Raw genomic sequence first — 23,693 nt, 5'->3', positions numbered from 1 at the left:
GCATTTTCTGTGAGGTGGGGGGGGGCTTTTTCTCGGCCAATATATAACATTGCAAGACTTAAATCCTGGAAAAAAATCTGTCCACGAATAATATAGTTAGGCAGTAGATTATAGCATGCATTGTATCATGAGTGTGATGGAGGAAAAAACTCTCTCTCAGAAAAAAAAAAAACCCCCAACCCTCTGAGGCATTGTATTGTGTATGTTTAGTACATAAATATATATTTAATATATACTAGTATATAGTATAACCAGTAATAGGATTTCCATTTTTGATTACTCTAGCTCCGTATTTTTTCCCCTTTAAAATGTAAAGTAGCTCATCAGATGGAAACTGTACTGCAAGAATATATGATCTTACAATACTACACAACTTCGTATGGAAGCAGATGTTTTCCTCATTTAAAATGAGGGAAAGCTGCTCAAGCACTCTAACTAGGAACATTAGCCTTTTGGTTTCTACGAGCTCTGGGTGTTAATTGTAGTCATTTCCAAAGATATTGGAAAGGAGCTGAGGATTTCCTTAGAAATACACAGTAACAAAATTCCAGCACACTCAAAAAATCCACATGAATTTTTGTTTTAGCAATTCTTGTTCAGGCACAATAACCAGTGTTACACTTTTTCAACTTAATATTGAATAACATAATTTATTACATAATTCTAATATTTCCAATATAGAAAATATTTTATTTGCCAAACTAAAACATCTAGGTACAAATGCAGGCTTCTAAATGTTGGTTAATATCAAACCTGTAATTTCGTATTGTTTAGAAAATACTTTTTACCTGAAATAATTTACTAGACATAAACATTTCGTGTATATTGTTTAGCGTCATTAGTATTTAAGGCATAAATGCGAATTTGTTGTGGAATCACACCTTTCATCAACTTGTTAAATGATGGTCTCACCATGTGGTTAGTATTTGGAAGTAGGGACAGACTACAACTAACTTAATTCAATTGTCAATGTGTAATCTGTTGTTAAAGGGTTTCTGTTTTGTTGAAAATGTATTTGCCTTGAAGGCTCGTAAGATACCTTCAAGTGAGGAAGTGATGGCAGCCATGGTCTTAGCCAGGAAGAGCTGTAGCATCCACTATCAATTTTATCTGACTCCTAAAAATGTTTGTAATTGATCTAGAAATCCTCTACCTGTTAACTTATTCATAAACGTACAGCTAGGTCAGTTTTGCTTGTTCCACTTTTTGCTGGTAGTGGCATGTGCAGGATGGAAGAAGCACGATAGTTTCCTTCGGAAGGAAACTCTGTGAGGGAGGCATTTGTGGCTGGAGAGGTGGGGCAAAAGGACCATCCACCCACTTACTGCAGAGGGTCTTGAGAGTCTGTCCCGAGATTTTATCTTTTATTAAATAGATTGATATGATTGGTAGGGAGCAGGGAGGAAGGCAGACAAACTTTCTGGCATTCGAAGCTGTAGGTCCCCTCCTCACCGCCCGCAATATATCAATTGTCTTAATAAGAGATTAGGTCACCCTACAAATTTTGTCTTGCTTAAGTCCTTATGAGACTACACTGTCATCATTTTACCAGTATTTCTCTGGGACTTGAGCTGTTTTTATAGACAGAGTTCTCAATAAAAACTTTAAATAGCTTAAATAATCTTTATCGTGAGATGTTTGTAAGCCACTGCATCTTATGTTCTTGATAACATTTTTTTACCTAGTTATGTTGGAAGTAAGGCATAAGAAAGGTGCAACTATATCACTTTATGCAAGAGGATGTGATTGAAAGTATGTCTTTGAAAGTAATCAGATTCCAGATTAGTAGAAGTGAACACAACAAAATGGTCTGCAGCCCAGCTTTTGAAGTGCCATGGAGCAGTAGCTTCTTGCCTTCTAGTGCTGGGTTTTGCCAGTGTTAGGATGGATGATTTCTGGGGTTCACTTAGCTGCTGCGTGGTGTGTGAGCGGGAGAAGTACCTTCTGGATTAGAATTGAACAATGATCCAGTTTAGGATATCTTCAAAGAATTGCAAGCAATTAAGTTGGCACAACCTGATCATTTGGTGGTGGATGCAAAACAGCTGAAGTTAACACCTGGAGTTGAGATTTGGCAGTAGTTCTGTATTCATCTGTGGATATTTGAGGTCTTGCAGACTCTGAAAAAGTGCAGGGCGTTAGCTTTGATGCCATTGCCAGATTCTGTCTTAAAAATATCGTAATCAACTGCAACTGCAGGAAGAAATTTAGCCTGGATAGACTGAAAACAATTGATCTCTTGTTAATTTTTTTAACCTGTTTTTTGGTAGCGTGAGCAGTTCAAAGTGAAAGGAGGTAACTTCTTGCATCCTGTGTGGCTGAGCTGTGAAACTTATTGCTGTCAGATCTTGCCATTGCCCAAAGCTTATATGGGCTCCAGGAGCAACTGAGTCAACCTCACAGAAGAGAAATCCTTAAAGGCCTTTTAAATCCAAAGTCTCCAGGTCTAGATCAGGAAATGCCAGAGCTAAGGGTGTTATAGGCTGGGGCAGTATGATGGCAAGGAATTGCTGTGTGCTTGCTCCACGCTTTTACTCTTGCCTAGGCTTCCACTTTCAGTCATTTTTGGAAATAGTTTATAAACTAGATGGACTTTGGCCCGAGCCCTGTACGTTAAACTCCTGCTGTGTGGCCGTTTTCAGCTTAGCTATGTTTCAGAAGAGCATGAATTGATCTTCACATGCTTTGCTTGTTTCCTCTCATTGCCTCTTGGGGGAGTAGCGAGGCTTAGCTTGCTTTGCTGCGTCCTCTGATGAAAGGAGCTAAATATGCAAGTATCGTGTTTAGCTGACTTGTTTATGTGAGTGTTGGCCAAGGAATGTATGTGCTTTTTAGTAAAGTGTTATGTGCTGAAATATCCTGGGAGAGAGGAGGAGAAAAACAAAGCCAGAAAGATGCATTCCAGTGGGACACGCTTGAACATCCAACAGACATGTCCCTAGCTTGATATGAAAGAATTACGTAATATTTGGAATCTGATTAAACAAGAGAACTCTATGAAATTATAACAATTAACAAACATTGCCTGTGATTTTCAATATTATATTAGGTGTCAGCTAGTATTTAGACTTGGTTAATAAAATGTGAGAGAGGATTGAAAACTGATTACAGTAACCTCATTGTTGGAGTGTTTGCTGTTGTTTTGTGCTCTGTCGTCGACCACCTAAGCTGAGAGAAATCTCCTGGCTCCTCTTTGTTTTCTTTTCCAGTGATATTGAGATTTCCCGAGCTCAGAGTCCAAAAGCTGTTGATGTACTTGCCAAGGAGATAGGATTGCTTACAGATGAAATTGAAATCTATGGCCAAACCAAAGCCAAAGTACGTTTGTCCCTGTTGGAAAGGTTAAAGGATCAACCAGATGGAAAATATGTTCTAGTTGCTGGGTAAGAATGCGCAGTAATGTGATTAATGTACACCCTTTCCACTCACAGTAAGATAAACGCACAGCTTGTTTCTTCTTAATATACTACACAAATAAAAACCTGAATGCTTTGTGTTGTATGTCACTCTATTCTGAAAGTGGGCAGTTGTTGACATTATTTCTTTTCTGAAGTAACACAACCTGTCTTCCAAAGCAAGTGTTATTACAGAAGTTAAGTAAATTTGTGGAAGATATTTTGTTCTAAGCCTCTTACATGTTGTCTTTAGCTGTGTGGCCTTCTTCTATTGTTTTATTGGAATTTAAAATGTTTAACTTGAATATTTAAGCCCGTGTGCGTTGTGGCCATTTATAAACAAACCTTAGCAGAAGCTACATGATAATCTGTTGATATTAATAATAAATACTTTTTTTATTGAAGAACAAATTACATAGTTAAGTAAACCATGTTTTTTCTCTGAAATGTAGACATGTCTCCAGGCAGGCTTATCCTGCTCGCTGTTCCCACGATTATAGAATATGCTATGCTCAACAAGAATTATGTGCTTCACTTCTGAATAGCAATTTTTTCTGCAGTCAGTAACACAATTATTTTTTCATGTATCTGGTTTGCAAAGTGGAAATTTCTTATTATGAACAGATACGTGAAGGGTTTCATTAATATTTTAATTGCAGTGTGTACCTTATGTTCCAAAATAACCTATATAGTTGTTTCCTTGTAAATAGGACCAGTCAGATCTAAAACGTCGTTTGGGACTTATCTAAAAGGAGAAGGCTGATCTCAACTGTCTTGCTCTGCCAGTTCCTCAGTCGGATAGCTTTCTGCAAACTGTTTGTTTTAGTACCTTCACGTGGGGAAAATGTGGATTTCTGGCGTTATCTGAGATGGAGCCGTTGCACATTGAGAGACCTCGGTTAGACCTGGGTTAGCAGATGTTAGTTAGAAAGCTGAGGCAGACAAGTTGTGAAGCTATCTTCAAAGATAACGCTATAGAATTATAAAGATGCTCCCGCAGGAATGCAGAACAGTTGTTTAGGAGAAGAAAATAATAGCTCGTTCAGCCTGGTTTCCTTTAGTAAGGTTTTATTTTGTGTTTTCTTTTATTAAAAAAAGAAAAGTAGATTCAGCATTTTATAGAGTTTGAGGAAGAAAGCAGCTACCATGTACTTTCAGGCTCATGTTGTCAACTACATCAATTAGGCACAATGTTGTAAGCTGTACCAGGCTTCCCTAGCAACGGAGTCTCACGTAAGCAGAGGCTATTTAAAGATCCCTGGAGATGGGGGATAGCATAAGGCAAAACTCCATTCAGATGAATTTTGCTTGTGTTGGATTCTGAGCACCAGTTTTTCTGTTTTTTCACACCTTTTCATGTCTCCCACTCATCTCTTTCAAGGGCAGTATCTCATGAAGTTCTATGAAAGCTGCTTTGTGGGCACAGAAACAGAAATCTGCATACATGAGGAAGAAAGGGCAGATTTTTGACTAGCGAGGTGAACAACTGGGAGGGAATAGAAAATTGTGTCTTCATAAGTTTATATGCTGTGTATGAAGAGTGAACAGTGTTGCAGAAATAAACAGCTGGTTTTGGTACCACTATAATTTTATTATGGAATACGTTACTACTTGTAACTTCTCCAAGTCATTGCATCTCACACAGTGAGTCCAATACCAGTCTACCACAGAAGGGTTAGCCTGGAGGGCTTGGGAAAGATGACTACAACACTGGGACCTTTCTCTTCTGAGAGGGTTCTAAGATTGACTTTGAAATGTTATATAAATAAAAAAATACATAATTTGTATTTGTGTTCTCAGCTTGTTCTCATTTGCTGGGCTGATTGTAACAGAAGTGATTTTAAGAAAATTGGTGCACTGAATCTCATGAGGAAATGCTCAGTACGATGATGACTGAATACCACTCAAGTGCAGAAATTAGAGAAAGAAATAATATCCTAAGTTGCCTGCTTCATCTTCTCTTTGCCAAGGCAACTCAGCCCAAACCTACCCTTTGGATTATGTTTGCACAAACTAAACGAAGATATTTAGAAACTCTTTTAGAAGGTTGCAGCATAGGTCTTTAGAATAAATTTTTAGAACTTTGAGAAACTTCAAGGCTTACGCTTTTGCTTCTGGGTACTTGATCTGATGTGAAAGTTAATTTCCATGAGCAAGGCTAACAGTAAGTATGCATGTGTGTGTATTCTGTAAGTTGTAGGATCTCCATCATCTATCCATGATGCAGGCAGCAGCCTAAAATTCCACAGTCAAGCATAACTATTTCATAATGGGTTGGAATTATGAATATTTGGTGCAAATTCTCATCTTCTAGTTTACTCCTGATGTGCTAGAGATTCCCTAGTTGTTCTTCTGAATGGCAAACAGGAACCAGTATGTACCTTTGTATATCTAAGGATAGCTGCATTTATGACTTTTTAAAAAGTTGCTACTAATTGGGAAGTCTTATTTGCACAGTCTGAATGAACCTGGGCACGGCTTCTGAATGCACCCAGGCACAGCTAAATGCCTTATCTAATATGTGCGTTGTGTGCTGAAAAACTGCAATTTGATTAACACATAATATCACTCAAAAATAGTCACACAAATGAAGACTTAGTTTCCTAATAACTTTTCCACTTTATTCTGTGAGGAAAAGCATGTTTTTCTACTCTTTTCTTTTCCTTTTTTCTTTTTTTTTTTTTTTTTCTATCTTATTTGATGGCTCATGTCAAGACACCCTGGGGTCAGACCCAGAATTTATCATGAAGTAATTAGTTCTTGTGCATCAGCTGCCTGTGTGCGTGCTCTTAATATGTTAAAGTTCTATTGAAGGATATGTTATCTCAAACTGCCTCCGATTCACAGCAAACTAAGAGCATGCAAATGAAGAATTCCTGTGAATGACGTAGTAACTAAGTTTAGTACACTGGGTTAACTTAATCAAGCACCTAGATAGCATAGTGGGCAACACAGTATGAAACCGACATCTAAAATTTGTTAGGCTTTTTGTATGTTCCATTACTTTGTTTTTAAATGTTCCAGTGCTCTGGCTTTTATCAGTTAATTTAAGTAACTTCTTCACTTCAAAAATGCAAGAAGATGGATGAGATGAGGTAAACCCTGAGGAGTAATAGAATATGGAAAAACTATGAAATTTAATGCTTCTTTTTGCTACAATTGTGTTGCTTTTTAAATGCTAGAAGACTTAAAATCATACTTCTTTCCTAACAGTAATAGGTTGCTTTGTGATGAACTACGGAGTAGAACCAAAATAATAATATGTATTTAAACTATTTTGGTGAGATAAAAATGCACAGTAATAAATACTGGTCTACTGCTTGTACAGGCTGTAGGATGGTTAATGTCTTATTTTAGGGATGGAATTTTCAGATTGCAGATTACTTGTATTGGATAAATGTTTGACTGTATTTGTTCATTGTATTTATTGGCCTTTCAGGTGCTTAAATGAAAATAAAAAGGGCAGACACAAGAAGAGAGAGATTATAAGGAGGAATGAATGAAAAGCTGATGCACTGAAACTTCTGACAGTCCAAAGCAAAGTCTTTGCTGAGGCAGTTTGTCATATATGCATTATACAGCTGTATAGCTACTCACTGGAATTATATTGGTTAGGTCTTTATCACCCTTTAACAGTTTGTAGCTGTGGGTTCTTAAGCCTGCCACTGGCTTTGTTCAGTCATTTTAATTTCATAGTGATCACTGTGCTTTCGTATCCAGAAGTTTAAGGTGCCTTTTTGAGGATGCCACTGCAATGTCGTCATAACCTAACCTCGGTGAGGTCTTGTGACAGAAATGGAAAGATGCTTTTTTCTTGTACTCAGAAAGAAAATTCAGGCAGTTGTAATCTTGAAAGGGGGATAATTTAGGTGAGGTTGTCATTTATGAGAGCTTCTCTTCCTCAGTGGCGAGAGTGCAGGTTTACATACGGATTGCAGGAATGGTGAACTCATTACAGTCTTTAAAATTTGCCAATACTGACAAGTTAAATATAGGAAACTGAAGGAAAAGAACAGTCACATAAGCACTACAGTTCTTGCTGGATTCATAACAGCTACAGTAACTGTGAGGAGGTTACAGCTGGTGCAGTGTATCATCTCACTGCTAGTTTATTTTTCCTTTGTCAGACCTCATGTAGCTTTCCTGCAGAAATAGCTCCACTGTAAGCTCCTGTGATGTATAACAAACAAACAAAAAGTCTGCATATCTTAGCTTTGTTTTGATATGCGTAAAGAGAGAAGGCTTTCCCATGTTATGGAAAACTTACTTTGCCAGGGAGCTAATGACTGCTTGGTAGGTGGCAGAATAAGAAGTTTTAAGGAGGAGAAGAACTGGGGGATTTCTGTGTTTAGACTGAAAACATGTTAAAGGAATATGAGGAAGAATGCAAATGTATGCAAAGGCTCTTGAAGTTCATTAAGATTTAATGTACTTTAAAGGGTTTTTTTTCTAGATTTGCATGAGGTCAGAACACAGCATTGCATACCTATCTAAAAGTGCGCAACTGAGCTAAAGTTAGCCATTGGCAGTTGCTGGCGGCAGAAGTTGCAAGTGTGTATGCTCAGTAGTACAGCCAGCAAAAAAAGTATAGCCAGTAATAACAGCTAATGGCTACACAAAAGCTTAGATGGATTATTTTATATATAAAAGCTGATCAAAGTAGGCCAGATGCAAAAGGGAAAGAATGTAAAGTAAGCTTGAAATTATTAGAATAGAAACTGGCTTTAAGTTTGGCTTTTTATTTTTGACTGATATTTAAAATAGAGACTCCAGTATCTATTGAAACTGTTAAACTAGTGCACAGTTTTTAAGGTTTATCCTGTAGACTCTAGGCCACTGCTGAACCTCTCAGAATAGGGTTGTCCTAATGGGTCTTCTCACGTTAGATGAGAACTTACGGTTAGGTAAATCAATTGCCTAGATGAATCTGGCTTTGCTGAATAGTGTGACTTGCTGGACTCCTCATGTTTTGTTGGTTGTGTGTTAGGTGGGAAGAGAATGAAAAAGTTAGGTTGTTTTAGGCTTCCCAGGGGCTTGTGCCTATTCCTCCCTACTGTGATGGACAGCTTTTCATAGGAAAGCGCTTCACCCAAGTGCTGTAAAGCATTAATGGAGGTTTGGTTCTTGGTTTTCTTCCTCCATCACAGCTGCCTTTTAGGCATTTTCAGCCTCTAGAAATTCGCCTGCGTAACTCTAGTCCAAGAGAGCTAAAAGTCACAGGGTTTCTCAGAAGCGAGAAAACAGGTTAAAATGAACAATCTGAGGAATACCTTAAAAATATAGATATCTGAAGCCAGGGGGATTTGTGTAAGTCAAGGTTCTGCCTACACTGCAGCTTCACTATCACAAACAATTATGTGCTTGTAAACTCAGCCCTAATCTGACCTAACTGAGACCTAACTCTGCTTAAGCAAACTCCCTTAGGATATTCACTAAGTCTGGGTTACAGTGCGCAAAACCTTGTTTTTTTTCTATTGGCACATGATTTGGAGAGTGTGCCGGGGGGGGAGAGGAATCATCTAGCAGCAAGTGAATTCTCTTGTTAAGTTAACAGATTGCAATTCTAGGAAGGCTCTCTTTCAAAATAGTCTGGAGACTCAGTTATTAATTGCACTTTCAAATCTGATCGTTGGCAAACATGATGCTGTTACAGACGTGGGAAAAAAATGACTAAAGGGAAATGCCCATACATAACCCAAATGCTATGTGGTTATTTAAGCGCAGTTCAAAGCTATCAGTAGACAAAATACTATTTCTAAAGAGTCTCAGTTCAGGGAATCTCTTAGAAGCATATTAAAATGCCATAGATTTCGTTGAGACTTGACTTAAAACATTACTTTTCCAAACAGGAAAATACCTTCTACTTAAATTCTTAATTAGGCTTGCCTCTGATGCCCAAATTGTTTTGGACAAATGTGATTGATGAGATACATCAGTAGATTTGTGACAAGTTAATATTTTCATGCATATTTAATTTGTGGGACAAAGGAAGGCTTGTGTCAGTCTGTAAACTAACTGAACCAGACTATGTTAAAGGCAATGAGGCTATGGAGATGTCTCCTTGCACTGAGCAATTTTACTAACATTTTTATGCTATTTGTATTGTGACCTGAGGACAGCAATTCCTTGGAAAACTGCTAGTTGGGAAAGGAAATGTTTCTAATTAGAGTTAGATGTTTTAGTTCAAGTCTTGAAGCAGTCATAGAATAAGGATTCCTCTTCACTAGAGTGTGTATGTATGCTTGTATTTCCTTGGGAATGATTATTAGTTCTTAATGTCACCTTGGCTAAGTAAGGTACTTAACTTCACTGCAGGTAGTGAAGACAGAGAAGGTAGAAACGGTTAAGCTTTGCCAAAAAGTAAAACTGAAGGCTTGTGTAGGGGTTGTGTGAGTGAAAAAGGACTGGGCTTTCTTTTGCGAATTGGAGAAAGAAGCGCCTCAAATGAATCATTTAAATGCATTTTGGAGACTTTCTGCACAAGACATGCTCATACTTTTTTTTTTTTTAAACATGGATCATAAACAAATGTGATGACCTTGAAAGTAGGAAGGACATCATTTAAGCTAAGGTGTCTTTCATTCACAGAGTCCTTTACAGATTAAGAAGGCAGTGTCTGTAGAGCCTGCTCTTTTGCTAATGAAGGCCATGCGCTCACGCTGAGGGAACAGCACATCCCAAAGCTGCATTTATCAGAAAAAATAATTCAGAGTTGCTCAGAAACTGAGGGACAGGTTAAGAGAGGTTTTTCTCTTTGTGTTTTGTTGTTGTTGTTTTGGGGGTGTTTGGAGTTTTTTTTTTTTTTTTTTGGTCTGGTTGGTTTGGGTTTTTTTTACTATCCAGTGTGCAGTATTCCTTTCCCATCGAGTGGAAGTGCTCCCTGCTTTACACATTGCCCGGAGCAGAGGTGGGGAAGGGGCTGATGCAGTCAGCCATCATTGTTCCTTCATTAAAGGTAAATAGTGAGAAACAAAGATAAGAGCCTTTGTATTGAGGTTGGTTGTCTTTCTATAATACTGTCCTGGTTCAGTCGCAGTTTCTTTGGAGGGGACATGGGAATCCATAGCATGAAGGTTTTGAGCTGTTGTGTGGGAGATCAGACTGAGAGAGTAATTGTCCATCCTGGGCCTTAGATCTGCAAAAACATCAAGAAACGTAAATGCAAAATACATGATGTTCAATTGAGTATAGTGACTTTTGTGTCCTGTTTTATTGAAAAATCAGTTGCTGAGGGTTATGATGACATGGGAGTTAGAGAAAGGATAGTTGAGCTTTGCAAACAAAAGCATCTGTTCTTTGATTTAAAGTATGTTATTATTTCATTCATAGTTTGAGCAGTGGGAATAAAACATCCCATGCATTGCCACACAAAAACATTAATACATGCTCAGAGGATTTTGATGGATGGTTTGCTAATGAAATCGGTAAAACTTTTGTGCTGTAATGAAAAGGCCTAAATTCAATATATTCTGTTTAGAACTTTTGCCAAAGTAATCTTCTCTTTTTCTGCTTATCATACTAAATTACTTAAATAGAAGACACATGTATATTAGCATTCCAGCTTGAGCTAGGGGATAACATTGTGGCAGTATTTCTGTGGAGATAGAGTAATCTTATTGAAATTTGTTATACAAATATTTTTCGTTGAAATCAAAAGCCGTAAGTTCTGATATCCTTAGCCAGGCTGACATCAGCACAGAATCTATCTGATTAATCTTTTTTTCTTGTTTTGATAGAATAACTCCTACACCTCTAGGAGAGGGGAAAAGCACAGTTACAGTTGGTCTTGTCCAGGCTCTTACAGCACACCTTAACATTAATTCCTTCGCCTGTCTGAGACAACCTTCCCAAGGACCTACTTTTGGAGTTAAAGGTACCTAAAATTTGCAAACTGTATGACTTCTCTCAGGTTAAAAGGATATACTGCATTTTCTTTTTGTTTTTTATGTGTTTATTTTTCTAATTCCTTAGTTACTTCACTGACTCAGGGGGTTGCCTGAATCTGTCTTCTCTGTCTGAATCTATCTACTATCTTGTATTTTTGATAAGTGTATACCTAATGCTTAAAGGTTTCTTGCACACATCTTCCCATCCAAGGTTCATGTGTATGTTTGTGTTCTTGTGTATACTGATAATACCCATAAAACCTACACATTATGAAAGGCATCAGGATAAGTTAGCCAGGAAGTTTTCTATGTGAGCATGCACCCTTCCACCCACTCGCAGTTGAAGACACCCTAAAAATGTCTCTTTAATGTTGCTATTTAACTCTTCCCTGAGAAGGAATCCTAAATCCACCCGTATTGAGCCAAGGAAGTTGGCAGTCACGGTTGTGATGTGGTGTGTTGGTATGTGGTTCAGCTATATCTGCATCATATACTTGGCTAGGTATGAGTCTCTTCTTTCTGTTCCCTGAGTTGTCCCTCCTGCTGACTTTTCGCCTAGAAATCCTCTAAGGGCCTGAGGGCCGGGTGAGAGCCAGCCAGAGTTCAAGCCTCTCTTAATGTTGATAGGAAGTAATACAACTTTTTTTTTTTTTTTGGCCATTTCTCATCTGAGATTGGTACCTAACTGGGCAAGCACTCCCCATCTGCTCCACTTTGCTTTGCTGAAGTTTAAGTTAACAAGTTTGATTTCAGCTGGAAGGCTCCGAGTGCTTGGTGCTTCTCAGCCGAAACTGGTGCATGTGAGTGCTTTAATCCCTCCACTCAACTTTTGTATAGGTTACAGTGAACTTACTTGACAGTACGTTGGGAGGCATCAGGGAAGGAGCACTGAGGCAAAGATGTGACGGTTTCATTTGGAAGCAGTATGAAAGCAGTAATTGCTCGTGACTGCAGTGTCTCTCCTCCCAGCTGCTGCATGTGCATGACCGTGTCCTAAAATCTGGGCAGGAGCAGTGAGTAACCCTTATCTAGCCAAAGCCTGGGCCAGCTATCAGCTGCAGACTTTCCTTTCTGCTCAAGAATTTCCTTTCTACTGCCTGTGTAAGAAAGGTAGCAAGGCTTAAGTAACTGCTTTTTATTTGGCTGTATGACTGATTCCCTGATAGAAATTAAAACACGAAGAAATGAGTCAACAAAGCTGTGTGTTTTACTTTGTGTGCTGAAGGGCTTTTTTCCCCACACTGGTGAGAATCTGGTGTGACCATATGCTTTCTTACACAGGTGGAGCAGCAGGAGGTGGATACGCTCAAGTGATTCCCATGGAGGAGGTGAGAGACTGACTGGGGGGGGGCAACATAACATATACTGGGCCTTTTCTGGGAGAGGTGGCAGCCCAAGGGGGCTGCTGCACTATTTGATTTGTGATGATGACGTGATCCTTGGCATATTCATGTCGCTGCCCTGTGAAGTCTAGAGTCTGGGGAATGTGGGTGCAAAAACATTACATAGTATATATATTTGTAACATCTCAGCTATCATTCAGGTGCTTCCTGAGAAAAAAGCCCACTATTTATGCATAAGATAAAAGACAAAGAGCTGACTAAAGCTATTTATTTCCTTTTATATCCACATCTTTTGCAAAAGACTTGAGAAAGCATTACCTTTTTGGTGGAGTAGAAAAAGGCAAGGAGACCCAGGGCTGGTCAGTAGAAGTTTCTTTTTCAGATACAGATTTAATGTTTATTGTTAGCAGTAGTCACTAGCTGTGGTGAAAAGGATTTGCTTCTAGCCAGGCTGACCCTTCTCTGGTAGTGATTTGTCTTATTGTGAGACAGACCCAAAATATTTTTGAAGGGTAAATACCAGAACTTTTGCTAAGTAAAGTAAAAGGAAAATGATTTGGCCCCAAAATGGTAATAGAATAAAGAGGTTGCCTGCGAAAAGCTCTTTTCACATGTGCTGGCAAAGTGAAAGAATTATTTTCTTAAATTAATCTATGACTTTCCCTTGCCCATATGTAAACAGATTTCTATTGAAGATGGTATTATCCCTAGGCTTCGAGTATTTCTGAAAAATCATGTGTTAGCTTTTGAAATAAAGTGGATGGGTATATGCTTTCAAAAGACTTTCACTGTGAAAATAGTGATATTCTAACTGAAGTCTTCATCCTTCCTTAGTACAGCATTCAAGATGTCTAATCTAAGCAATCCATGCATTTTATGAACCGATTGAAGCAAGGATATAAGTGAAATTTAGGTTGCGTCCAGTATTGTTGGTTGACTGGTGTCATTTTCTGTACTGAGTGTCTCATTTAGCCTCTCTCATTTGTCATCAGCATGCGTAGCTGTTTGCCCAGGGATGTAGTTTGCTGTAGTTGACGGTGGGATTTTGTTTTGATTTCCAAAGATTAAAATGCAAGCAGGTTTTCTGGATGGAGGGGCAAAGGAAGACAGTACAGTTAAGCCTATGTGTTTGCCTATGTGTATATTCACAGTGCTTATTTGGAAATGCACACGCATTTCATACAGTGACCTTCTGTGAGTTTTCCCCGCCACAACTGCTTTGCCCTCAAGTTTCTGGGCTAGGAAGATGAGCTGGGACCACCTAGTCTTTGGGATGACCAGTGGTGGATACAGAGCAGAGCAGGGGCCCTGGCTGCGACCCAGTGCCATGAGCTGGTGTCACGACAGCAACGTTGGCAGGTGGTTTGGGGAGGCTGGACTTTGTTCTAGCGGCCAGTATTGTCCTGCAGAGCCTTGTGACCCCGATTCCCGCTCGTCGGCAGCTGAGTCAGTTTCATATGGGCAAGCGATTTGGTGTGTGGCACAGGAGCGAAGCTGTGATCAAAGCTTCTGGAGCTCTTCTCCGCCTTTGGGTGATGCATATGGGAGACATCAACAGGATCACCCAGGACAGGACCTGCATCTTTTTTGTAGCGGGCTGTGAGCGTGCCCAGGGCTCAGGAGCAGGCTGATGACTGGTAGTACCATATCACTCATGAGAGAAAGGGGGATGCAGTAAATCTTTCTAAACCATTAAGAAATGGTGGGGGTGAGAAGGCAGAAAGCATAAGGCCTATGCAAGCTACCCAGAAGAGTGATAAGATCTTGAGGGGCTGAGCTGTCTGATAAGGCCCAGAAGGAAGAAAACAAACCTTCCTGCCAAGGAAGATTTTTCCCTCCTTTTTTCCCCAGTGAGACAAGAGCTTCTGTCCTTTATTCTCTCCTGTCCTTTTCAGCTTTCAGATGAACTGATCCTTCTGCCTTGCTGTCTGAACTTTTGACTGGCAGAGAGCCCTTCAGAGATACTGCACCCTGCCAACCTCATGATGAGCCATCAGCTCTTGGGTGGCCCAAGCTCCCCGCCCTGAATCCCTGCCCTCCTACCCCTAAACAGGAACAAGGGAAGAAGGGATGTCGCTTTAGGCAGTGCCCAAAAATCTGACTGGGAGGGAAACTTTTAGCTAATCAAAAATGGGTAAGGAAAAGCATCCAAACAACAGCAAGATTTGGTTCCTGATACGCCCCGTAATTTCTAGGTGGACAAAAGGTATTTTATTTAGGGGGCTGGGGAGAGGGGAATACTAACACCACCTAGAGCTTTAGGGAAAGGGAAGGAGAGATAGGGAAGGACGTTGTAGGGGTGTCATCCCATTTGTGCATCTAGGGATAGGGTCCAAAGTGGTGCATGTAGCACTGCTTCCCTTTCCTCAGCCTTCACCCAGCTGCTTTCAGGGAGGGGAAGAAACTAGTACTGTGTGCCAATCTCCGCATGGAGGTATGATAGGGTACTCATTGGTTTCAGAGCGTTGTGTTGGCATACGTATGTGTTGTAGATGCTGGAGGACGTGGTGTCAAGACTGAAGCGGATTAATCGTGTACCTCATGCAGATCTTGCAATTTGGTTTCATTCAAAAAGAATCTAATTTAGAGCTCACCAAAACCATTTTACAATCTGAACTAGCGAGGTAGCGCTCTGGAAGTGCACAGCTGCTCTGAACAGAGAACTAATGTAGCAATTAGTTGCAATTTTGATCCTCCCTTGCACTTTGGTATGATTACAGTCCGGGGCTTGGATTAGTTGTGACTACTTGCCTCCAGGCTGTCGGTACCACAGTGCAATGAAAGTTGACTTTCTGTCTCCTTGGCCAGATAAAAAACACAATGTCTATGTCATGAGCATCCTAATCCAATCTAGTGCTGCTGATTTCAGATTTTTCCGCAAAATGTTGATGAGCAAACTTTGTATCAGCAAAATTCATGCCTGATCAGGCACGGGCTTTTCTCTTTTGGCTAGGAGAAAGCTGATGTAAAAGCATAAAGCCAGCACAAACTGTGCACTCTGGGAGATTCAACAGAAATCTGCACATCTGAGCCAGGTCAAATTTGTACTGCTGATTTGGACTGATTTAGTATTAATGACGTGGAACCATAGCCCTAGGCTTTCTACTCTTGGTTCATTTAGCAACGAATAAAGACCTCTTTGGCTTTGTTTGGGTAGTTTACCACCTGCTCATGTGAAAACATGTCTTTCGTATAGCTCGGTGTATTTTCAGCCCTAATGATACTTTATCTACACTGATAGGTGGTTAATCTGAGCTGTTTGCATTATTCTGTCCGAGATTAACAGATTGAGTTAAACAGTTTCTTAAAACTTTTTTTTTGTTCCTTTCACCCTATAGTTCAATCTTCATTTGACTGGAGATATTCATGCTATAACTGCTGCAAATAATTTGCTGGCTGCTGCCATTGATGCTAGGATCTTGCATGAAAATACTCAATCTGATAAGGTGAGAATTATTTTCTAATATCCACATGATGTTTTTTCTTTTCAGTTTTTCTATAGAATTGTATTTCAAAGTAAACTAATTTGATTATCTATTTATGTTTTCACCATGAGAACATAAACTGTTGCTAGGGCCATTCTATGTTCTGCTGGGAAATTATGCTTATAGGATATATTTTTCTGTTACATACCTTCTTTTAAGACCAAAAACTTGTCAACAATTGTTCACAAGGCTGTCAAACTGTACTAAGTAGTCTAATAAAAGATGTTATCTCTCCGTACAAATCTTGTAGTTCTTAATAATTTGTAAACTTCTTTTAAAGCTAAAAGTTAGTCTTATGATGTATTCTTGGGTGTGATGTACCCTAAGAAGAGGAGGCTGTGAGGAAAATAAATGAGATTCTCCTCCTTCCACTAAGGTTGTTGTGACCTTAACACAAATACAACTTGCATCTTTGGAGGGAGAAGGGAGGGGAAAAAGCATGTTTTTTTGCCTGCTGTGATAAAAGTGGGAAGGGCTATCTTGTCCTCTTTACTTAGTAGGACACAAACATGCATTTAAGCCGGCTTGCAAACAGCAACGGTAGTCTGAATACTATAATTGATTAAAATTTGGTTAAATTGGTTAAAGGTTTAAAGACGATCCCAATTTCAGAAATACTTAATTTTTTTCTGTGGGACATATTGAAACAATAATTCTGATAGTAATTGAATTTAGATTGCTAAATCATTACTGAAAGCCTACCAACCTTCTCAAAATTATTTTTTAAATAGCTAACCAGAAGTCCACAACTTAGACAGTTAGGAAATTCTTACTAGAATTAATCTAAATAAAATAAAAACATCAGGTTTTCATATAAATAGTTCTTGGTTGTAACTTTTTCTTACGTTAACTTGCCATGTGGTTTTTCTAGGCTTTGTATAATAGACTGGTTCCAGTAGTTAATGGTGTGAGAGGATTTTCTGCTATTCAGCTTGCCCGTCTGAGAGTAAGTTGTTAATGTATTTTCCCTTCAATTATATTGTCTCTTCATAAAACATATTCTTTTATTGCAACTTGTTGCAAATTATTTGAGGTATGGGACTGAGTTTATACAAACTTTCTTCAAGAATTTATTGAGTCCAGACTTTTTCTAAAAGCATCCTCCTTGCAGTAATAGGATCTGGTCTGATATTATTTTCGTAACTGGTATTTTCACTGTTTTCTTCTCTGAAATAAACCAATAATGTTTTGTGAATATTGTGTCTTTCCTGATGAAATATTAAGGTTAGAGTTTTTAAAATTCTTTTCCTATTATGGTAAAGTCGCATATGAAAGCTCAGACTTTCTAGTGTAGCAATATTTTCTGGTTTTGAAAGTTTATTGTAGCGTATACTTCTGGGAATTTATTGAGGTCTATTTGAGTCTATGCCTTAGAGGGATAGAAATGCATTTGTTTCCACAGTATATTTTTGCATCCCATTGTGCTTCCTGAATTTTTCTAGAAAAGCTTCCTATGCAATTCATATGTGAATAGCACATCCAGATTTGAGGTTGGCAATCAGTTAAAAAACTGGAGAACAGCACGATTCACTGCTTTTGGGGAAGAGTAATTACGAATGTGAACCTTAAGGACGGCTTCAGTCTTCTGCATCCAGTTCCATGTTTGTTGTTGGCTTTTGAGGCATCAATGTGTAACCCTGGCCAGTGTTGCTTCAGAGCCACTGGATGGCAATGGCTGGCTGCCAAGCGCGCACAGAGCTGCACTGGGGACGGCAGGGGGATTTGAAAAGGAGGAGGGAGGTAATATCAGCTTATGTTTTTAGAAGATACTTGCTAGTAACTTTTTAAGCTTTTGGGCTGCTCAGTTGTGGGGATGTCCTTAAACGAAGATGTGGATGATGCCCGTTTACCTCAAAGGCAGAGTAGATCTCGCAGAAGTTCTCAGGAGAACACTGGGGTGTTTTCATTTTGCCCTTGTTCACACTCTGGTGTGTCGGCTGCAAGGTGGGGGTGATGTTTCTTGTTGTTCATAGCATGCCAAGCATCACTGTAACAGAGATGGATTTCTGTCTCCAGATGAACTGCGACTGAATAAAGATGTTTAGCTTTATAAGATTTAAATAAGTGCATTACAATTTCCATTATAACTGAATTATTTTGGTGTGAATTATTTTTAATCTAACGATTCTTTAAACATAAAAATAAAATGTAGATGGACACATGTAACTTTACGGGTTACATTTTTGTCCAAAGAGCATTGTGAAGGTTGGGACTCCTCCCTTACATACATGATTTGGGCTCGTAGTTACAGAAGGGCCTATGCTGTTTCTTATTAGCCTTTTGTATAACCTCAGGGAGTACTTTTCTCATCTCACTGCTCTTCAGTTCTTTTTCCCTTTTTCCCACTAATTATTGGCCAGAATCCCTAGCTTACCGCCTCCCATTCATTGCTTCTGTCCTAGTCTTTTCTTTGTCTCCTCGTCCACATCAGGCCTTTGTCTTACTCTCTGTCAGCTTTTTCCTTGCTGCTTGGATGTAGTGCAGATGGCACTGAGACTACGGGATGGATGGTCTACCCACTTTTCAGTCCCAGTGCCCAGCCTTCCCTATGGATGACAGTTGAAAACTATAAAATAACTGACAGTTTTGCTGTCAGCCTCTGTTGAAAGATGCTCTGTGCAGATGTAATCTTTGGGGAATTTAGCCACTAAAATTAACAGACCCTGCTGAAACACACACACTTAAAAAAAAAAAAAAAAAATCCCCCCGAAGATGTATTGTTTGGCTAAGTCTGTGAGTGGATTTTCATCTGGATTGAGGTGAAAGGATGGTGGCAAAAAGTTTGCCTTTGTAATGAACTTTGCTCACCTGAATGATCTTGTTTTTAAGAATGGGCTAATAGAGCCTCCTAAAGAAGGTTGTTTTATTTGTAAATCCGTAATTTTTGATTGTTAGCCTTATTCTGCACTGTTTGGATAATGTCTTCCAAAAATAAGTTGTCTTACGGGTGGCAGAACTAATGAAGCCTGGTTTCCTTTGAATCTAAGTCTAATTTTCTTTTCTATATCTTGTTCTAGGCCTTAGTTAAGGCATTAGGCGGTAACTTCAGCTCCCAGCCTCCAACTTTTTGCCAGTCTGCCACTTCAGTATTCTTGCTGCCCTCCAGTATGACTCCCTGCCGTAGTATTCATGATCGCCCCTCTCTTAGCTTCTCCTGTCCATGAATGTTCCTTGTTTCCCCTCAAGGACACCCCCAGCGCTGTCCCATATCCCCAGTGCCCTCCCTGCTTCCACAGCATCTCTATATTTTTTAATTAATGTTCCCTAAACCCATTCGCACAACACTTCTAGCTTCCTCTTATTTCTCTTACCGCGTTTGGCTTGTCAAGGTGCACAAGGTTATGTTTCTTGTGACAGGTTTGAATCAATGAGCGTGTAGGATCGTTGGCTGGTCTGTACCTCCTGGCTGCCTGATACACCAAACAGAGCAGGCGGACGTGGATTTCTGACTGCCTTCCCTTGATGGAGACACTCAGGGGCTATTTCTCCTTTATCTATCTGCCTATTTGCATGAAATTTGTAGGAAACAATCTCCGAGACTTCTGCTAACTCTGTCAAATTCGACTGAAATCAGTCAATGAATTAAAAAAATATTAACAAGGCACTGATTGTTGAAGACGTAAGGCTTGCTTCATTAAAACTGGAGTGAAAATCTGTAGGCAGTAATTTCTTTAGGGTACCACATGTCAAAAACTGCAGGCTATTCTCAACAGCTTTTTCTCCTTCTCAGTGGAGCGGGAGCCCCAGTGCCTTCGCCTGGTTTCAGAAGCATCCTTCACAATCTCAGAGATTGATCTTCAGTAAGGAGCATGGAGGAAACACTTTTAGTAGTCTCAAAAGGATCTCCTCAGCTTTCTGGAAATGCAAATTGGTTTAAACAGAGAAATAGCTGGTGTAGCGCTCTGTGCTCAGCACTACATGCCTGCATGCTTACTTTCAACATAATGCATTTAATCGACACTCAGTGCCTGTGTTCAAATGCAAGAATATTAGTATTTATAGAATTTTAGATTTGCTTTATTTCTAATACTGAAGTATAAATACGCCATTTAATTCAATGAGGAATGTTGTGTCATGCCAGAGAGAATAAAGATTTTGAAAGACAACAGTTCTTCAACACAATTTTCTGATCCACCTCTGTGTAGATTCACTAAAAAAAAAGTTTTGATTTTTGTTGAAAAGAATCTGTATAAAAGTCAGGATATATTGACCCCTTCATTATAAATGACTGGGATTATGGGTGATGGGCTGTTTCAGCAGAAGTTTTTGATCTCATTCAAAGAGTGTTCGCACAAGACAACACATGGGTCTTCCCACAGACATCCTCAAACCAGGGCAAGCAGTTAATTATCTTTTCCAAAGTGATTGGTAATGTTGATTTTTCTCCTTGGTGTGTATTAAGAGCCTCTTCTGTGTAAGAAAGAGTTATTTTATTTAATAGCCTACGAATATCTCTCATTTTTCATTTCCTTTCTCCATCCACATTTGCCTATTTTAGTTACAGATTTCATCCCGTGTGCTTTTTTAAAACAGTTTCAGTCCTGACTTATCTTCTTTCCCAAATGCTTGCTTAAAGGGAGGGAGATAAGCCAAAGCAGCTATACCTTTCGAAGAACCACTTTATTGCCTTTATTTATCCTCTTTTTCTCTAGAGGCTGGGAATAAACAAGACCGATCCTGGTACTTTAACAGAAGAGGAGATCAATAAATTTGTGCGCCTTGATATTGACCCATCTACCATAACATGGCAAAGAGGTATGTAATCAGAAAGCCTCGCTTTAGCTTGACTCTTTAAATTATGATATTTTTATTTAACTTAGCTTAAATATCTTTAGTAATTCAAGAGACTGCTAAAATTCTGAAGGATAGATTACTCTGTGAAAGTTTAAGCACGTCCCTTGTTTCTTACACACCAGTAAATAACCTTAAAAATGTATAAGACTGGCTTTTTACATTTTATAAGTCTTACCTGTTTTTAAGTGCATCCATTGTACAGTGAGTACAAATAACCTAAACACACATAGGTTTTGTCGCTCTCTCTCCCCAGTTGGGCAGCCGGGGTAGCTCAGAGACTAAATAGGCCTCAGAATTTTATTTTTATTTTATATATTTATTTTTTTTAAAAGCGTGTCTTGAGTTGTTACTTTGATTTTTAGGAAGAAGAGGAGAAAGAGGCAGTATGGTTTCACCTCTTTTTCCTAACAATCAAAGTTGATTGTTAAATGGAATATTTGGCTGAACATCACTGATACAAGCTAAACCTATTGAGAAGTCAGGAGCCTTGGCTGTGCTTTACTGCGCCCTTCATATACATACCGTCTCAGACTCGGGATAATTTCTCAAGATAGTACTGGGGAATGTGGTGTAAGATGTTTCTTATTAGTCACACCGTGTTTGTGCGTGGAAGAGACCTATATGGGGATAAAGCAATAATATAATAGTGTAATACGACTCATTGTTTTTATCAGCGCATGTTTGGGAGGAGGCAGCATTACTCAACAGCTGTCAAGTACATTATTGAGTTCAACTCAAACAAGCGCTAGTGGAAGTTTTATCCCACGCAAATCTATATGATGTACACATTTTAAACATTACAGAAAAAACTGTTTTTAAGAATGCTTTAGATAGCTTTGAAAGTGCTTGTTTTGGGACTATTTCTACAATCCATATGTCCGTGAAGCTTGTTAGTGTTACAGGAAATTTACTGCATAGGGCAGAAAAGAGAGCTGTCAGATTGTCTGAAAGTGAATTACAGTCAGGATCTGTCTCCTTAGAAGTGTCACAAGCTTAAAGTTCATTGTCTTCTTACACAAGACCTAACAGGTACAACACACTGAAGAGAAGGAAAGCTCCCCTCTCCTGCCCCTTTCCGTGGTATCCAGATCCTGTTTATATATCTAGAGGATCAGGAAGCAGACATATTAAACCTTACGCTGGCTCTTGGTTGAATCTAATCTTTCTTGAATGTTTACTTTAAGTAAGGAAGAGGGCAGATTGGAGGAGAAGTAAAAATTGTTTTTGTGGCAAAGGCAACTCTTCCGTGTTTTTCTACTTTTAAGTGCAGCTATTGGAACCTAGAGCAATGTGCTCTAGAGGACCCTGCTTGAGCAGGAGGGTTGGACTAGATGATCCCCAGAGGTCCCTTCCAACCTCAACCATTCTGTGTGATTCTGTGAATCTTCCCGAGTAATTAATTTTGACTGTGGTGAGAGAGCTGTTGTGACCCAGTGATGAGAAAAAGTTGCTGGTGCTAATTACAATTTGATGGTTAGGGTATTCAGATTGCATTAATCCATTGGAAAGGACTGGATAAAAACCAGCCCATTGGCTGTCCAAGTTGGTGTGAAGGCTAGTTCATGCTCTCAGCAGTATCTGGGTAGGTAGAAGGGGCAGTCAGGTCTGCTTAAGGCTGTCATGAGGCTGCGTTTCCCGTGAGGAGAGGGGATAAGCTTGTGCCTGAGAGGTTACCTTGCCATATGGCTTTGCAGTGGCATGTGGTCCTATAGCTTGGCACAAGCCGGCTGCTTCCTTGTACGGAGCTCTGTTCACGGTTCCTGCCAGTACCGTAGTATTTTAGAGTATGGTTGTGCACAAACAGAAACCAAGATAAGTTAACTGTATAAATAAATAGAAACCAAAATAAGTTAACCACATCTTTTTTGTACCATCCCTTAAACGGAATTCCTGAGGAAATCAGGGCCCTGAATACCATGGAAGAAAGCACATATGACAGCCCCATGCAAAGTGACCAAGAAAGGCATGTGACTGAAATCTTGCTTTTCTCACCCGCTCACAAGCATGAAGTAGGTCTTGTGTAGGACTGAGAATCAAAATCCCTCTTGTTCTTGGGTAATTACATTGACCTTTTCAGCACAGACAAATTTGTTAATCTCTAAAAACAGCAGGAGAAGTGATGCAGGGGGTAGGTGATGTCACTGGCCTTCAGTACAGTCAACTCTCAGGAAAGTCCTCGATTCTCTGCCTTATATCGAACAGGGCTCCAATCTACATCTCCGAGAAGAATGATCTGATCACTACATTGCAGATTAAACTGGTTAAGAGTACCTTCCACCACTTCTTCTAGGGCTGCTGCAGGAAGGATTGAAAGATTCACAGGGCCAAAAAGACTGTAAGAAAGAGGGAGCCAGTTTGCGTAGGGATCACCATCCCAGGGAAGGAGAGGTTCTGCAACCTGGTCTTTGCTTCTAACGATAAGAAATATCCTCCTGATGTTTTCTCCTAAGAGATGATATGGTCAGGTCTCAGTTCTTCCTTTTGGTTCCTACAAAGGCATGTCCAAAGTTACGTTGCAGTGCAAGAATGGAAAACTTGAATTGCTGCAATGTAAATGAAGTTAGCAATTCTACAGGATGGTTTGGACATGCCCTTGCAATATCCAAGGTGTTTCCAGGTTAGGAAGACAGTTGTCTGAAACTGAAGTTATGTTTAATAGCAGATGCTTGGTCTTGGCATTTGGAAAAAACTTCCTCTGAATTCTACCCAGCTGAATATGGAGTTAGTTACTGTGATGTGCAAGAAAGTGACTTGTCTGGAGGAACCAATCTGACAGCATAATCATCCTTA

General features: G+C 39.5%; 1 protein-coding gene across 4 annotated transcripts in view; it reads left to right on the top strand.

The window, feature by feature from the left end:
* Positions 1 to 23,693, top strand: part of MTHFD1L (methylenetetrahydrofolate dehydrogenase (NADP+ dependent) 1 like) — a 158,688-nt gene that overhangs the window by 25,813 nt on the left and 109,182 nt on the right. For all 4 annotated transcript variants that reach the window (XM_068938738.1, XM_068938739.1, XM_068938736.1 and 1 more), the window contains exons 11-16: positions 3,210 to 3,383; positions 11,132 to 11,268; positions 12,563 to 12,609; positions 15,963 to 16,070; positions 16,981 to 17,055; positions 20,762 to 20,864. In XM_068938738.1, the coding sequence (XP_068794839.1) occupies positions 3,210 to 3,383; positions 11,132 to 11,268; positions 12,563 to 12,609; positions 15,963 to 16,070; positions 16,981 to 17,055; positions 20,762 to 20,864 (644 nt within the window). The remainder of the gene's footprint in view (positions 1 to 3,209; positions 3,384 to 11,131; positions 11,269 to 12,562; positions 12,610 to 15,962; positions 16,071 to 16,980; positions 17,056 to 20,761; positions 20,865 to 23,693) is intronic.

Source organism: Struthio camelus, chromosome 3, assembly GCF_040807025.1.
Source record: "Struthio camelus isolate bStrCam1 chromosome 3, bStrCam1.hap1, whole genome shotgun sequence".
Classification (NCBI taxonomy): Eukaryota; Metazoa; Chordata; class Aves; order Struthioniformes; family Struthionidae; genus Struthio; species Struthio camelus.
Note: the sequence above shows the minus strand (reverse complement) of the source record. Positions and strands in the feature narration are given on the sequence as shown.